The sequence below is a fragment of the Oryza sativa genome, chromosome 7 (genome assembly GCF_034140825.1).
Source record: "Oryza sativa Japonica Group chromosome 7, ASM3414082v1".
Taxonomy (NCBI): Eukaryota; Viridiplantae; Streptophyta; class Magnoliopsida; order Poales; family Poaceae; genus Oryza; species Oryza sativa.
The window spans coordinates 24,906,202-24,924,019 of record NC_089041.1 but is presented as its reverse complement, the minus strand read 5'-3'; the positions used below and the strand labels follow the sequence as shown (position 1 = coordinate 24,924,019).

The following is a 17,818-nucleotide window of genomic DNA, read 5'->3' as shown; positions in this document are numbered from 1 at the left end:
TTGTGCTGATTTTTCTGAAGGCGAAATGGTCAGCAAAAACGGGTTCCTCCATGCCCAGTAGATAATGTTTTTATTCTGCAGTCATATGGTACGTGTCTTCGATAGATGGAACAGACGATCTGCAAATGATGCACAGCGAAGACTGAAGAGCAGTGTCAGCAGGAGGAAGTACTGGAGAACTGTTGCAACTGTGTACTGTAATGGAGTGTAGTGTCTACAGAGATTTCTCCTGTATATAATAGTGGCAGTACTCCTTCCTTCTGTTCCAAAATAAATCCACCTTTTACATACTATTTATTTCAAAACAATTCAGTATATTAAGCCATCATTATATTAGAGTTTATAACAGTGGAGAAACAAATGCATTCTGATTTGTAAAAGTTGAAAATAAATGTATTGATATTTACTAAAATATGATATAATTGCACTGGGGTATGCCATTCAGTCTTTCCGTGCTTTTTTTTTATTAAAGGGGCTGTGCACCTACGCCATTTATTTTGTATTCCCTTCGCTCTAAAATATAGTAATCTAAAAACAAATGAATGCCTTATCTCCAGATTTATAATATTGGGATATGTCCCATCCGATTCTAATTTACTATGTTTCGAAACCGATGGGGTACAAGTTTGTCATTACATAAAATACCATACCTGCCGTTCAATTTTGAATCCTTGGTATGAATATGCTGAGCTTTCAAGTTCCGGTCAGGGAGATTTTGCGGCGATATGATAACAGATCATATATTGTCACGGCCTTGTATCACAGAAAGCATTTTTCACAACTGAATAGTTAATAACGATATCTCGAAACTCGGAAATCTTAAAAGTTTGACAAGATCTATGTCCAAGATTACATGTTTTTAAAAGAATAAGTATTGCTCAGTAATTAAATACGTACGGACAAGTCCATTTTTATATTAATTCTTTACCAATTAAAGATCAATTATGCAAACGTACATTCATCACAAATTATCGCTGTTTTAATGAAACAACATTTTATATAGTCATAGCTACAGAAAACCTCGGGATTTTCTTAGCTCAATTTTTTTTCTTATATATCTATCTGCACATGACAGTTTGTGCAAATCATCTGCTAGTGGGCAGCAAGCAAGCATCCCTATCAATCCATCATACACAAAATTATACATTATGACCATTTGATTTTGTAGTCGATACGGCTGATGCTGCCATCGTTGCTGTTCTTGGCCTCTCGTTCGGTTGTTGGGATCCTCATCTCGGGAAAGGATCAGATAAACTAGCTCGAAAGGGGCTCCACGAACTCGCATGCTCTCGCGTGTTTATGTGTTTAATTTCAGACTTCGAGGTAATCTTTGTCAATGCCTTTTCTGGAGCCGTACATGGCTCGCACCAATGCAAACCAAGCAGAAAAACAAATGGATTACGACATCTCATTGAGATTACTCTCATCATTCATGTCTGCATTAAGGATTATTCAGATCCCATCTCAAGAATTAAAAGAAAAAGAAAAGGATCTTCAGATCTCTGCTGAATTCTTCCTCTGTATGATTTTTCTGGATTAAGACGACCGGGATGGCATGATTAATTTCTGTGTTTTGATAATCTGAATCGATCTTAACTGATGCCAGAATGAAGGGAGGAGAAGAGAAGTGAAGGTTAGGTTTCCTGAAGATGAGAGGAAAGAAACAATTTTGTAGAGGTTAGTGTTGTAGGTGTACATGTGCATGACTCACCCCAAATCATGGTTGTTGGATTTGCTAATTAGAAATGCTGAAAATGATTGGCTCACATGTACATGGGATCAAAGAACGGTTATATTTAGTACTTTTGAGCTGCTTGTGCATACCGAAAACTACCTGTGACAACTTAGGTGGTCCAAAGGTGGAAAGACTAATTAAGCAACAAAACATGTGATTAGCATACAAGCAACACTCCTCATGAGAGAATAATAGCATTTTGCAAGTTATGAAAGACTGTCAAGCTTCACCAACTCTGTCAAATGTCTAGTAGCAATCAAGCTCACATGATTGTAATTCTTGTCAAATTCTTCATTTCACCCACTACATATGCACAAATGTCTTCTTCTTCTGTGTTTCAGCTCCTCTACTGCATAGTCAGAAAAAAGAATGATAAAAGACATCTTTTAGACATTCACTAACACAGCTTATCCTTCAGTAACTTCTACCCACAGTTACGCGAATATTAGTGAAAGACCTAATATCAAATAATTAGAAGGGGTGAGGGTTCACAGTTACGCGAATATTAGTGAAAGACCTAATATCAAATAATTAGAAGGGGTGAGACTTCGAACCCAGGTCGTCTAGCCCACCACCTTGTGGAGCTAGCCGGAAAACCCCTAGGCGTTTCTCCTATCCACAGTTACCAACTCCAATTTTGTTCCAACCTCTTGTTTAATTTCCAACTATGTTTACAGCACCACTAGCAGTGTAGAAAGATCAAAGATTACATTACATTTCATTCAGTTTGATCTGCCCAACTGAAAGATGCTCACATGTTCACCACCAGAAAGGAGAAAGCTGAACTGGAAGTTTCTTCAGGGGCATCACTTTTAGCTGAAGAAAAAATTAAGTCCAGCAGAGAAGGGAGAAGAGGAGCATCATTACTACAAATCTACAATATCATGAAACCCATGAGACTCGATGTACTAGTATATATATCTTCCTCCAGCTCTCTTTCTCTTTTCCTTTTATCTCACAAAGTAACACAGATATTTGTGATACTAATGATAACTATATAGCTAATCAATAGATCAACAACATGTCAGCGTCCGATCAGATGTTCAGAATCATAGACAACGTGTGAGGGGAGGGCGCACGATCTCGATGATCGATCACTTCTTCGTTATCAGCTTTTGGAGATTCTGCCGTGGTACATTGATCTGGTTTTCAGATATAATTTAGAGAGGTACCGATAATTAATTAACGTTGTAATTGAAGGACCAATTAAGCTAGATAGCAGCTGGTAGGTTGGCTGTCTGAAGAATTCCTTGCCGATCTAAACAAGTTTCAGAGTTGAGATCAGCTTATATCTGAAGATGTCAAGATGGGCTGGAAGTCGTAGTAGTACCTTAAGGTGATTAGATCAAGTTTATCATCGGGATTGACGAATGCCTAGCTAATTGGAGTGTACGGCGTCAGCGCGGCCGTACATCCAGGACCACGAAAGGTCATGTCTGAAGAGTTGGAGATTTTCAAAAAGAGTAGATGAAAATGCGAAGAAATTGAATTTTTTTTAAGCTTTGAAATTCTAGTATATTTCATATATTATATAGTTTTTATTATCAAAATTTAAACCAAAAACTAAACTACTACCCTTTGTTAAAATATAGCAACTTTTAGCTTCAAATACATGACATAAGTTTATTTTATACGTATTTTAGAACATAGGTAGTATCTGAAAGAGCTAGGGATCATATCAGAAGCTGTAGCAATTAAAAACTACTCCAAGGTATCGTCGTCAGCTGAAGCACACCTGCAAGGTATCAGGATGGACTCGGCGTCGATCGATCACATTCACCTAGGGCTATCAAAAAAGCTCGAGACTCGCGAGCTGCTCGAGCTCGACTCGTCCTAGGCTTGATTCGAGCTCGGCTCGAGCTTCAAACGAGCTGAGCCCGAGCCTCTCCTAAAGCTCACGAGCTTTGTCGAGCCGAACTCGAGCTTCCAACGAGCCTGCTAATATATGAATCTTGTTGTTATTTAATAAATTAGGAGGCCAAATATGTTATTTATATGCCTTGTATTGGCATCATATATTTATTTTATTCTTTTTTTCTCTTCTATTAATATGATGAATGTCGGAGGGTGAACTCCTCGAGCGGAGAACCGTGAGGCCCCTCCTTTGTTAGTTCGGCCGGGGGCAGTGAGTGTAAATCGAGGAACTGAGAAGATTGGAAATGACCCTAGGGGTCGGGCCCTTGATCAAGAGGGTGAGACTAAAGGGGTTATACAGGTTCGGGCCGCTAAGAAGCGTAATACCCTACTGCTGTGTATGATGATTTTTCTGAGCTTTGAAAGTGTCTGAATCTCTGGTGTACAAGCAAGGGCTAGGAGTTCATACTCCTCCTCCCCCCCCCCCTTCACTGGACACGAACCTCCTTTTATACTCCAAGGGGTTCTCACATACACCGGGTGTGCCATCCAATAAAGGGGTAAATGTTCTCTATATTAAATGTGTGTCTTGTGCTACAGCTTGAAAACCGTCTGAGCACCGGCTGTCGTGCGGGGCCCATCAAATTATGTCGGCTGACACGGGCTGACACGGGGAGTATCCCCGTCATTCACCATTTAATGGATGTGGATTTTGGGTGCGCATGCGCCGGGAACGCCATCCCGGTGTGTTCAGAGCGGTCAAGCCGGCTCTGAATGGTTATGAGGCACTGTGCCGCTCATCATCTTGACATGACAGGGCATATTTGTCGCACGCCGCCTGACACCTGGCTAGAGAACGCGTGGCTTGTCACCGTCTCGTCTGTCACTCGGCCAGTCACGCTGTCACGCCCCGAACTAGCCCCGAACGGAACCAGCCCATGACGCTCCAAATTAACCTGTTAACCGATACCAGTCCCAGGAAATAGAGCTGTTATCACAGGATGACAGAATATCACAGCAACAGAGGTCTCTTTATTATAGATTAGGAGTACAGTCATGTTGGGCTGCGGACAGACCCCGAGCTCACAACTGCATTACAAAAGAGGAAAGCGGAAGCCAAGACTTGGACCTAACATCACAGGCGCGACTTGGGAACCAGATCGAAACCCTAAAACTCATCATAGCCGACTTGCTCCTGGAAGAACTCCTCGTCAGCGGGGTCCATCTCATCTTCTTCAGCCACTGGGGGGGGATTATTTATATAGAGCAAGAGTGAGTACAGGAGTACTCAGCAAGTCATGAGAATTATGTGTTTAATGAAGGCTTCAAAGGAAAGGTTGTTTTTACAATTGATTTTTAGTTAAACTCCTTTTTAAAACAACTAAGTGAGTGCTTCTCAAACGACACGGATGAGACAGTGCATCTCGTCCGGTCGGAGTATGTGCAATGTATCAGTCTTTGATTGATTCAAGATTGGCACCCGGCCACAACTTTCAAACGGCCACCCAGGCCTAGCTGATCCCGTCAGCTATTGATGTTCCAAACATCGAACCCAAATTCCCAACAGCAATTTCACAAAGCAGTAGTCGAACAAAACTACGCTAAGGAATCACCTTACATCCGCCCATGATCGTGGGCATGGCTGTTCGAACATTTTGTTAACCTCTGCAGAGGGGGCACACTTTACCCACATGACATTACTAACCCGGATCACCTAGCCCGTGGAGAACAGCCACGTCTGGTGACCTTAAGGCTTTCATGACAAGGCATTTCGAGAGCTGACACAGGTTTACCATATGCCGACGAGAGGGGTCCCAGACCAACAACAGGTTAGGTCCCAGACCATACTGTGCCAGGAAGCCCAGGGGTCCTCCCCGACACCACCCTGGCGAATTCACTTGTCTCCCGGCATCAGGGCTCCCCTGATTAGCTAATTACTCAGCCAGGGGTGTCCCATTCCACCCATGTGGTCGTACTTGTTATATGTTCGGATGAAATTCCAAAGGAATCGGTCCTTAAGTGCAAGAGCGGAAAACCGTGCTCCCGTCACGTCCCCCGGTCTGCGATTTTTGGAAATTCATTTAGTTCGCAAGCACCGACCCAGGCGTCGGGTTTTTCCAAGTATTTTGTAAAACCCAAGTTTTACCCATCGTTGGATATTTTAAATTTGAGGGGAGGACTCCGACGTGCGTGCCCGAAGGCCCGTACATCGAAGTACAACAGTCGACAAAGGAGGTTTAAGTGTTCAATAATTCAAGGAGGGTAATTGCAGCAATTAGTTGGGGCCGGTAGGCTATCTCGCAAGCCGTGGCCAAATTTCTTGTGTTAATCCTATCCATGCATTATTTGCGGAAAAGAAATATTTAGATTTAAATAATAGGTGCAAGATGATCAAAGGTGACTTGCCTTGCTCGAGATCTTGAGCTTGATCCTCGAAATCCGCGCACTCCGGGTCTTCGAGCTCCGAAGCTACACGCGAACGAGACGACTCAACAAACGGCAAAATTAAAGTCCTATTATTGACCTCTAAGCGTGCCATTGGGTAGATCTCGAGATTTGAGGATTTTTGGAAGTTGAACGGAGTCTAACGGATGTACGGTTGAGAAGATATTGAATTTCTAAGATTATTGGATTTTTGGTCTAAAGGAAAAAGGATTTAATTAAACCCTTTGAAAAACAAAAGAAAGAGGGAGGAGGAACAGACTTCCCTCGGGCGGCTAGGGTGCGGCCCGAGAGAAGGGGCGCGGCTCGGCCGAGCTAATGGGCCGGCCGGCCCGAGAAGGCGACCCAAAGGCACGCGCGGGGAGAGAGGGAGGGGAACCGGTGGGCCGGGTCCACCTCGCGTGGTCCCGAGTGGGACCCGCTTGTCGGCGGCTCGGCTCACCGTGAGCGAGGTGCATGCGGCGCGGCGCTAGGGTTGGGGTGGGTGCGGTGCACGCGTGTGGCTTGCGGTGGACGCGGCGCGCAAGTGGCCCACGCGCTGCCTCTCAGCTCTCCGTGGGCCGCGCGCACGCAAGCGGGGACGGAGGGAGCGGCTGACCGGGGTCGGCTTGACCCGGTCCGGCCGAGCTAGCGCCGACGTGGCGCCTTTGTGGCTACCACGCGGGCCGGCGGGAGGAAGACGAAGGCGCCGGCCGCGAATGGACGACAGGCGGTGGCGGTTTCTCCGGGACGCCGTGCGACGACGAGGGCGACGGGGTGTACACCGGAATGACAAGGGGAAATGAGAGGAAGCGAGCCAACAACTCGGATTCACCGGAGGGGGCTCGACGGCGGCGGATTGCAGCGGCGGCAACCGGCGGCGAGAAAGGGGGAAATTGGTGACGGCGTGACGAGAGATCGATTCGGGCGAGCTAGAGCATCTATGCGACTCCGGGAATCCGTTTCTAGCGTCAGATTGGACGGAACATCGCCGAGGAAGGCCGGCGACGGGCGGCTACTACCGAGCGCGGCGGTGACGGCGGCGAGCCTACTGCGAGCGGCGGCAGCGGTCGGGGCGGCGCAGGCTAGCTACGGGGAGGCTACACAAGCTACTGTTCGAGTCTAAGGGGAGGAGAAAGAGCGAGGAGGGAGAACGGGGAGGTGTTCTACCGAGACGAGACGGGGCGCTGTGACGAGAGGCCGACGGCACGGGAGTGATCTCTCCGGCCTTGGGCCGGGGAAGAGGAAGAAGACGAGCGCCCGGAGTCCCCTTCCGATCCTAGCGCGCACCGGCTCCTCCGGCGCACGCGACGGCGAAGGGCGACGGCGAACAGGGCATGGGGCGAGGCGACAATGGCGGAAGGCGAAAGCGAGGGAGATGGGTTTGGGGGAGGGGCTCGGGTTTATAGGGCGGCTATGTCGGTTTGGAAACCGACCTTGGGCGGTCAAGCCAGCGAGCTGGCGCCCCGGCTAGCGGCCAAAACGGCGACAGGGAGGATGACGCCGGCGGTGGAAGAGAAAAGGGAAAAAGGAAGAAAGAAAGGGGGCTTGCCCCTTGCTTCTTTGGGAAAAGGAGGGAGAGAGGGCGACGAGGCAGGAGGAGGAGGAGCTCTGCCTCCATCCCTTGGAAGCTAGCGCACGGAGTGGCGGGGCCGGGTCGATGACGACGGCGATGACGGCGGGGCGGTTTGGAAGGGCGCGGCTACAGGACGGCAGACGCGGGCTCAGGCGCGGCAGGTGCTGACGGCGGCGGCGACTTGCCGGTCGGCCACCATGGCGTGCGCGCACGGGAAGCAACGGGTGGCGCAGCGATTTGAGCGGCGTCGGCGGGAAGCGGCAACGAGAGCAGAGAGGGAGGGAGAAGAGAGAGAGAGAGAGCGAGCTCTCTCTCTCGCTCAGCGCCCGAGCGGCGCATGTGCCTCACACGTGCGGGCAATGATGGAGGGGAGAGGAGAGTTGGGCTGAGGAGGAAATGGGCCCGGGAGAAGAGATCGGCCCACGAACTCGAGGGAGGCAAAATAGACTTTTCAAGAGGATTTGATTTGGGACGGATTTGAGATTAGGGTTTGGATTTCGACGATGGATTGGGGAATTGAGATCTGGAATGGCATGGACACTGGACAACAAACAAGGAGACAATTTTCGCATTTAGGATTTTTAAGAGATAGTTTTCCCATTAGGCGCCACGACGGAACGGGCGCTACACACGCTCCGGTCATGATTCGGTCAAGCACGCAGCACGCCACATTAAATGCGGCGTGGCAAGCCCTCTCCGTCCGCACTAAATGTGGTTAGGTGGGCGCTGAGGGGCGTCCACCGAACCACTCTTGCATGACGGCCACGTGGTGACTATCCCGAGGGGTCGGGACGGCCCGACCCCCTGGGTTAGATAGGGGTGGCTACCGCTCATCTACGGTCCCGACCCCTCGGGGGGAATGCCACATGGATGTCGAGGGCGACCTCTCCCCTTCAAGCACGGTACCCCTGGACCCGTATCACCGACAATGAACTAGAAATTAATTATTTTTTAAAAGATTATCTGTGAAATATACATTGTTTTAGTTAAAAATTAAGCTCGGTAGTCGAGTTCGAGCATGATCGAGCTCGAATAGAGCTTGTCTGAAAGCTCAAAAATTTTATAGACACGGCTTAAGCTCGGCTTGAGCTTGTATGCAGGCGAGCTCAATCGAGCTCGGCTCGTTGACATCCCTGTATTCACCCCGATCGAGTGCACTGAACTGATGATGAAAAGCAACCGATAAAACGATTGATCATGTGGCGGTGGACCTGCAGCTAGCTAGGTGGTTTAAACTTAGGTGTAAAATATCTGCAGGTATTTTGCGATGCATTGCCAATTTATCAAAGTATATACTACCTCCGTCCCAAAATAAGTACAGCCATGGATATCCGTGTCCAACGTTTGACCGTCCGTCTTATTTGAAAAATTTGTGAAAAATTTGAAAATATTTAGTCACACATAAAGTACTATTCATGTTTTATCATTTAATAGCAATAAAAATACTAATCATAAAAAAATTTTAAATAAGACGAACGGTCAAACGTTGAACGTGAATAGTGCAAAACTGCACTTATTTTGGGACAGAGGGAGTAGGAGTATATAGTAGTAGTACCATATACATGTGATTTCTTCCGATTTGTTTAATGAAGTAGCTGATGATGCACGCTTGTAGCTGCGTTTGCGTGCGTACGTGCAGCCCCTGATGCATGATATGCATCTAGTAGAGTACGTCCTAACGTGCATTTCATCACTTTGTGCTTAGTTTAGAAACGGGAAAGGGGCCGGGAAAAGTGAAGAAGATCGAGGGCATGCATATGGCCTGTACTACGCATGTATGCATATAGTCCATATGCGTCGCGTCGTCACAAATTTCACCCAAAATAAGGCCTTGTTTAGATTAAAAAAATTGACAAAAACATAATATCAAATGTTTAGACACATGCATGGGACATTAAATGTGGAAAAAAAACACAATTGTATAGTTTGCATGTAAATTGCGAGACGAATCTTTTGAGCCTAATTACGTCATGATTTGACAATGTGATTTTACAGTAAACATTTGCTAATAATGGATTAATTAGGCTCTAAATAAATTTGTCTCGCAGTTTACAAGCGGAATATGTAATCTATTTTGTTATTAGTTTATGTTTAATATTTTGAATGTGTGTCCGTATAATTTAAAAACTTTACACCTAAATAAGTAACCACACCCTAATACCTGTTGACGCTTGTGGCCGGCCACCTGAAGGAGCAGCAAAGCAAAGCTAGCGCGCCGGCCGCGGCTGATTGGGCGTGGTCCATCGAAGATACACATGCGGGCGTGCGTGCGCGCGACGCGACGAACACTAGTGTTGTGTGAGCGGTGAGGTGAGCCGCGCGCGTGCATGTGGGGCGGAAAGCCATTCGATTCTTTCGGCGTTGTAAAAACCAAACGCCTCCTCTAGGGATCAAACCAGATGCATGCGCTCTAAACTAAGCTGGGGATAGGACTAAAGATGGATAACGACCCAGCTCGACTCGACTCGTTAAGGTCTTTCGTTTAATCCTCAAAAGAGGAGGGGATATAGAGAATTAAAGGGGAATAATTCCATACCACAATAGGTGTGGAATAAATCCCCTCAATTTTCTTGTGAGACGGTTTAAACGAACCAGGTCTAAGGGAGCTTGTTATCTTACTAAGCTAGCACGGTTCGGTTTGTACTTGGTCACGAGCTAGCTTATTAAGCTCGTTAGGTCAAGAGATATCATCATCCAAGTTCACCTAGGGATTTAATTAAGGAAAAATGATCGTTTTCTTTTAGAGGGAATTGAAGAGAATTGAAAAGATTAAGGAGAATAATTCCACACACAATAAATGTAGAATAAATCTCCTCCAATACCTCTTTTATAGGGATTAACAGAACAAGGCCTTAAGAGGAAACTAGGGTGTAGGATGTAAGCAAGTTATACCTGCAAGGTAGATTGTTTCTGCAATAATTTAGTGTAGCTTGAAATGATTAACATTGATTTCATGGGATCATAAAATTGAAATACGCTCCTTGCCAAAAACAACAAGAAGTACGATGTTTGGAAAAGAGAAAGGAATAAGTCCACTTTACGTCCCTCACCTTACATGTGGGGAGAGGCGGCTGACGTGGAGAGAGGTGACATCCACTTACATATGGGTCTCACATATTTCTTTTTCTTTTTACCAAGTTAGATGTTATATCAGTGAAACTAGCAATCCATACTACGATGGGACTTAATTAATTTAATCCGGTTTTATAAGTTATGGATCAAGATTTCCGATACTGCCTTCAGATATATAAACTCGACGGCAAGATAAGGGACAAATGGAAACGTGGATACTCAACCCGGCCCAGGATGGCCCGTTATCAGAAACGAGCCCATACGATTGTATAACAGCGAATGGGCCCAAATTAATTAAGCCTTAGCCCAACTTTCTAGAACTTCTATCGTCAGCTTAGGCCTAGTACAAATTTCAGGAAAAAGTACACCGAAGGTCCCTCAACTTATTTTCGAGTTATAAAATCATCCCCCAACCACAAAAACAGATACGGACGTTCCTCAACTACCAAAACCGTTCACTTTAATCTTCTGATGGTTTTGATCCTGATTTTGTGTGACGTGGCGGTTAAGTCAGCGTGGGACCCACGTGGGCCCCACGTGTCAGAATGCCTGGTCATCTCTCTCCTCCCCTCTTCTCTCCTTTCCTCATGTCTATCTGACTTCTCCCCGATTCGATGGCGACGCGGCTGCGGTGGTGGCGGCGACGGGCGACGCAGCAGCAGTGGGGGGAGGACCTGCGGGCGGGCAGTGGTGGAGGGGCGGCGGGGGTAGGAGCAGCGCGCGGGCTCCCCCGCCGGCCGCCACCCACGAGGCCCACAACCACGAGGCGGCGTGTGCAGCGTCAAGTTCGGCTGCTCCACCACGACGGCCGGCTCGTTCCCGGCCGACGGGCTGGTCGGGCTCAGCGGCGACGCGGTCTCCCTCGTGACGCAGCTCGGCGGCGAGGCGTCGCTCGGCCGGAGATTCTCCTGCTGCCTCGTCCCGCACTCCGTCAACACATCGTCGGCGCTCAACTTCGGCACCCTCGCCAACGTCACCGAGCTCGGCGCAGCGAGCACGACGCTCGTCGCCGGGGACGTGGACAGTACTACAGCGTGGTCCTCGACTTCGTCAAGGTCGGCAACAAGACGGTGGCATCGGCGGCGAGCTCCCGCATCATCAATGCAAAAATAAGCTTTGTTACTCCTGCAAATTGCAAGTGAACAGAACAATCTCAAGCTAAGTTGTTCTTTAATCAGAAGAACAGGATATGAACAAGCAGAATTTCAAGATATTTTGTGGCGTCGGTTTCGCTTTCTTACCTCGCTATAGATTATGTGAGAGATCAAATTACATGACCCATAAATTGTAGAGCAATGCAGGAGTAACACTCCCAGCTAAGAAATTGGTTGATGTATAATACTCCGATCTTCTATCTTCGTTAGGCGATGCAAGGAGAATTCAGAATTCTCACCAACAGCCAGCTTGCTAGAATAGAGTATGAGTTACTGATCTTGAATGACCTCATGTGTACATCCAACAGGAAGCAAACCGAACAAGCGAGTCCGGACTTGACGCTGGAGTTCGGCGGCAGCGGCGGCCGCGCGGCGGTGGCGCTGAAGCCGGAGAACGCGTCCGTGACGGTGCAGGAGGGGACGCTGTGCCTGGCAATCGTGGCGACGACGAAGCAGCAGCCGGTGTCCATCCTCGGGAACCTGGCGCAGCAGAACATCCACGTCGGCTACGACCTCGACGCCGGCACGGTCATCTTCGCCACCGCCGACTGCGCGGGGAGCGGCCAGCCAACGGAGCAGACGAGCGGCAGGCAGGCGCGCTGCGGGAGAGGAAGATGGCGCCGACGGGGAGCGGGACGGGGGGAGCGAGGACGTCGCCGCCGTCGTCGTCCATGGCCGCTGTTCTCACGCCCGCGCCGTCAGCGGCGTCGCCCGCGGGAGTGTGTGAGCGCGGGGCAGCGGCGGGCGAAGCAGGCGGTGGAGGGCGGAGCGGGCACGACGCCGAAGACAGCTTCTTCCCGCGCCGGCGCCACCGGCCGCCTCTCCCTTCTCAAGCGTCGCCGCCGCCGCCGCCGCCTCCCTTATCCCGTGTCGTCGTCGCCACCGCCGCCGCCGCCACCGCAGCCGCCTCCCGGGCCTCTCCGACGGTCCGACCCCGAGGTCGCACGCGCCGCCGCCGGCTGCCGGACCTCCTCCCCATCCGCCAGCCGCCCTGCAGAGAGGAGAGAAGTGAGAGGGAGAGATGAGGAAGGGAGAGAAGAGGGGGGAGAGATGACCTGTCATTCTGACATGTGGGGTCTACGTGGGTTCCACGCTGACTCAGCCGCCACCTTAGACAAAACCGGGGTCAAAACCACCAGATGATCTAAAGGAACGGTTTTGTTGGTTGAGGGACGTCCGGTATCTAGCTTTGTAGTTGGGGGACGATTTTGTAACTCGATAACAAGTTGAGGGACCTTGGGTGTACTTTTTCCAAAATTTCAAGCGTGGACTTAGGACTAGTAACAGTTCCATCGTGGCCTTAGGCCCAATAACATCAAATGGGCTAGCCTACACTCCGTTGGGTTAATGGGCCTTCTCCTTCTCCTACTCGGCCATGATTTCTCCTGAAGCTTTTAATAAAGTTCAACTTTTGTTTCAGGTTCAGGGTCAAGGTTCACTGATCTTAATCAGTCCATCTAATGAGTGAAATCAAGATGAACTTCTCACCATTGCAGAAATCCTTATCCTTCTCGCCGTTCAGATCTTTTTTTCAAAGCAGAATTTCTCTCTCCCTCGCTTCTGTTAAGGAATCAATGACACAATAGACTGTAAATCCAGCCGACTTAAACTCATTTTCTGTCAATTTTCGAGTAAGCTAAACGATTCCATATGAAAACACACAGCAAAATTGCTGTGTTCAGATGAGTACTGGGAGTACTAATTAACAGCCAACGCGTAATCGACACGGATCATGCATGAATAAAGAATTTGGCATTCTTCATACTGAGGCGATCGATGGCATTGCATGTTCAGAAGGTAAGCTCTGACTGCTGATGCTTCAGAGAAGTCAGCTTCAGCTTCAGAAACAACTTGCCAACAAGAACTAAACAACATTCAGACTTTCAGAGAGAGAATCATATCCTTTTGCTTACAGCTTCACAGTACCTAAACCAAACACCACACCACATGCATATGCAACACTAAAGCCAATTAAATTGCTTAGTAAACTCCCAATTCAATCATCAAACTCTCATACTCCTAGATAAACATACACCAGTAATATTATATGCTTATTAGTTAGTTAGCTTAGTACGCAAGATTGTGTCAATTCGAGGCCGTGTGCTTGCATATGCATGCACGGCCAATGTACAGGCTACACAAGTCGTATACCCACATGACAGGCATGTGCTTTGCCTCTCTTGCTGCCAATTTTTATATATGTAACCTGGTCAGTACAAACAGTGCACTCAATGAGAAGATTAATTAGCCGGTTCATGGCTAAATTTATGGTGGATCTCATCTCACTCGGTCTAACTCAATTATTCATCTAGCTAGCAAGATCTATCCATATATAATGAATGTCTTATTTGCCACTGCAAGCTTCTAACTTAGACTACATCGATTTAATTGGTGGCTCTGCAGTGGAACGTAATTAGGCTCGCTGTCACTTCATGAATATAGATGTACATGTGAGTGTGCCAGATGATAATTCACTATATTAAAAGAAGAACTCTGGAAGAAGCCTTTTCTGGAGAAGTAGATCAGAATCATGTTCATCTTGACTCTGAATTTGGTTGCTTACCCCTAAAGCATGCCATACATCTTTCATAGCTGCAACCAGGCCCATGCTCTACATTTTCGACGAAAACCGCAAAATTTTTAAGGTTTCGATATGGGACGAAAGTAGATTCCGATTACAAAATTCCAATTGATTTTCAAAAGAATTAAATTTAAAAGGGTACAATTTCACCGAAATATGTCAAATTTGACTAAAAGGGTTATAACGCGGGGTTTAGAATCTGAACCCTGACCGTGCCAATTGATACTACTTCAATGGACAGTTGGACACCAATTAAGAACTACTAATATCCTTGACTTTGAGTATTGATTTAACATTGCGATTAACTAACTCAAAAGGCTGAAATGCTCCAATTGGCACCAGCACGCTTTAACTGTCAAGATTGTAAATCATCAAGTTAAGTTATGACTACGGTACATTTAAGTTATGACTAACTGCTGAAGAGCAGTAAAGAAACACCATAATGAACCCATGATAACTTTGTTATTATCTGTTGCTGGCATGAACAGAAGCGGCTCAATAATACACAATAATACTCCAGCTTGGCTACCTAAGTTCTGCTGGTTTTCGCGCAAATCCATTGTCATGTACCACACTCCAAGCTGGCCCACCCATGCATGGCATGTGGGCCCACATTCCATCCACTCCAATCTGCCTCTCAGTAGGGCGGGTCCACCTGTCTGTGCCCCCACAGGGAGGACATGGGGCCTCTCCTGTCCTGCATGCCTAGGAATGGAGGATGTTTTGGCCTCAGCTCTTCACCCAAAAGCTGTCCAATCTCTCAGATGATCTATGAATGTTTTAATCAGATGTTTCCCCATCAAGGTGATCTCCTTTGAAAGGAAAGAATTTCAGGAGCAAACTCCTGTGAAATTCCTGTAAAATTTGTACGTTCCAAAAAGCTCTAACCTCGTTTTTTTTAAGATAATGCAAATAGATTACATCTCCGGTCTCTGTCGGTGGGCACACAACCAAAAATTCTTAGAAGCAAACATGAATAAAAAAAGGTATGATAGGACAAATCCCTAATTTTCGCTAATAAGATGATCTACTAAAATAACATTTCCAAGATCACATAGATTCTATAATAAAATTATGTAGGTACTACACCATTTAAACTAGAATAAAAGTTTCCTGGCTACCAATTCTAAGTGTGTAGCACCAGAAATACTATACCTCATGCATGTTTATACGCTTGTACACAATTATACTATCTATGTCCCGAAATAAGTTTGTTTCTATAGAAGAATCTGGACATGGTGAATGGGTATTAATTTTGTTGCATACTTAAAAATGAATTGAAAAAGGAAACTACTACTCAACGTATATTAATTCAGGCTAAGTACAGTAACTCAAGCATAAACGCCGTAGCTGAAACAGTACGTACCACTGTACTTATGTCAGGTACTACTGTGATGTAATACTCCCATATGTTAGGCCTCTCACAATGCAAGCTATGGGGCCCATACCCTTAGCCCAAAAAATTGGTCCGGAGACACTCATCCCACAGTGCAAACACTCTAGATGTGTGGCTTAATTCAATGGAGACACTGGTTTTAGGGTACGAAGCCCACAGTGGGCGTGCCTATGGTAGCGAGAGTCACAGGCCGAACTCGAAAATTTTTTCCACACCTATCCTTGCGACGAGGCCGATCCTATCCATTCCTTAGCGCGTTCCTCTCGTCTCTCGACCTCTCGCCGCCCGTCCTTCCCTCCTCTCGCCGCCGCCTCCTCCAACTCCGCCGCACACGCCGTCGCCCTCCCCTCGCCGCCGACTGTATCAATCGGCCATTCCATCCCCTCTCTCTACTATGTCCGCCTCGCCCGTCTCTCGCTGCGCTTCACCCCCGTAGGTCGTCCTCGCGTCGTCCCACTCCTTCGCGCCCCCGATCCGCCCGACACCATGGACGACCACCCCAAGTTCACGCAGATCGAGCTCCGTAGTGGCCTTGTGCTGCTCCCGCCGGGTTATACTCCAACTAGAGTGGCTAGGGATCACGGCAAGAAGAAAAGGGGAACAACGGCAGGTGGAGGGACCGAGCACCCACCCTCTAGGCCGGCGCCGGTGAGGGCGAAGAGCATCGCTGCAGAGCTTGCATCTGGTGCCGAACTGGCTGTTGCCTGGGCCGCCGCCGGTTCAGTGCTTGCCGTTGGGGCCGAAGGTGGCGGCGGCGCTGCTGTTGGCGGCTGCGTACAGAAGGGAGGGAATGGTGGAGGCGGGTACGGGAACGCCGGAAGAGGAGGGACCGACGCCGGCTGGCTCAGGGACTGCGATATCGCCGCTGCTGACGCCGGATCTTGGAGGAAACGGGCAAACACATCGGCTATCCGCGGATCCATCTGCAACTAGGGTTTGCATCACATGGAGAGATCGAATCAGCGAACCAAGCCAAAGCAAATCGGTGAAACTAGAAGCAAATCGGTCAAACTCCAAAGCAACTAGGGTTTGCACTACCTTTCACGACGGCAACGGAAACCTCGACGATGACCCCTTCTTTCCTAGAGCGGATCGCAGCAGTGGCTCCTCCAGCGGCGTCGGAGGCGATGGTGAGGCCGCCCTGGATTGGGACTTCAGGGCGGCGAGGTCGAGATGGAAGAACGGCGGCGCCGAGGCGGGACGCCCTCCAATTCGGCGCGGGAGCTGCAAAATCGGTGGCGGGAGGAGGGGAATCGGGCGCGATTTCTAGCGGCTTTTGGAGGGTGAATCCGGGAATTCGCTGGCCGAATCCCACGCAAGAGTGAGGGAACGACGCCCACAGCGCTCGCCCCTCCCCTCGTTTCCTCCGCGCAGTCCCTTTTCCAGCCTTGGTTTCGCGCTTCCTAGTTTAGTCACGGGCGTCCAAGTAGAGAAGCGTGTCTGAGCGACACAGGTGAAAAAACCGACGTGCTAGGAGCACTGTGAGGGGCCTTACTACCTCCATCCCAAAATAAGTGCAGCCGTGGAAATTCGTGTCCAACGTTTGACCGTCCGTCTTATTTGAAAAATTTATGAAATTTTTTTTAAAAAATAGTCACACATAAAGTACTATTCATGTTTTATCATCTAATAACAATAAAAAAATAATTATAAAAAATTTTCAAATAAGACGAACGGTCAAACGTTGGAGATGAATAGTACAAAACTACATTTATTTTGGGATGGAGGGAGTAGCAAGCACATGGTCTTAAATTATTTAGCCTAGCTTTGCTCTTGTCAGCTCATCCACCTATCAGCAGCTACTCCTGCACAGTATGGAGAGAGTAGCCAACACAGAAACACAGAGGCAGAAACACAGAGGAGTTGATCCAGGGGTGGCTGATCATATCCTTACACCCAATTTAATTTAGATTATTGAGAGAATTATTACTTACTCCCTCCGTACTCGTAAAGAAGTCGTTTTGGACAGTGATACGGTCTTCAAAACACAACTTTGACTTCTTGTTTCTATAAAAATATTTATTGAAAA

The 17,818-nt window shown here is 47.9% G+C and overlaps 1 protein-coding gene across 1 annotated transcript; it reads left to right on the top strand.

The window, feature by feature from the left end:
- The first annotated feature begins 11,245 nt into the window (after window positions 1-11,245).
- LOC136357476 (uncharacterized) lies at window positions 11,246-13,231 on the top strand. Its single transcript, XM_066312750.1, has one exon. It carries the CDS (start codon window positions 12,026-12,028, stop codon window positions 12,953-12,955), a length of 930 nt encoding a protein of 309 aa, XP_066168847.1. The 5' UTR covers window positions 11,246-12,025; the 3' UTR covers window positions 12,956-13,231.
- The last annotated feature ends 4,587 nt before the right edge of the window (window positions 13,232-17,818 follow it).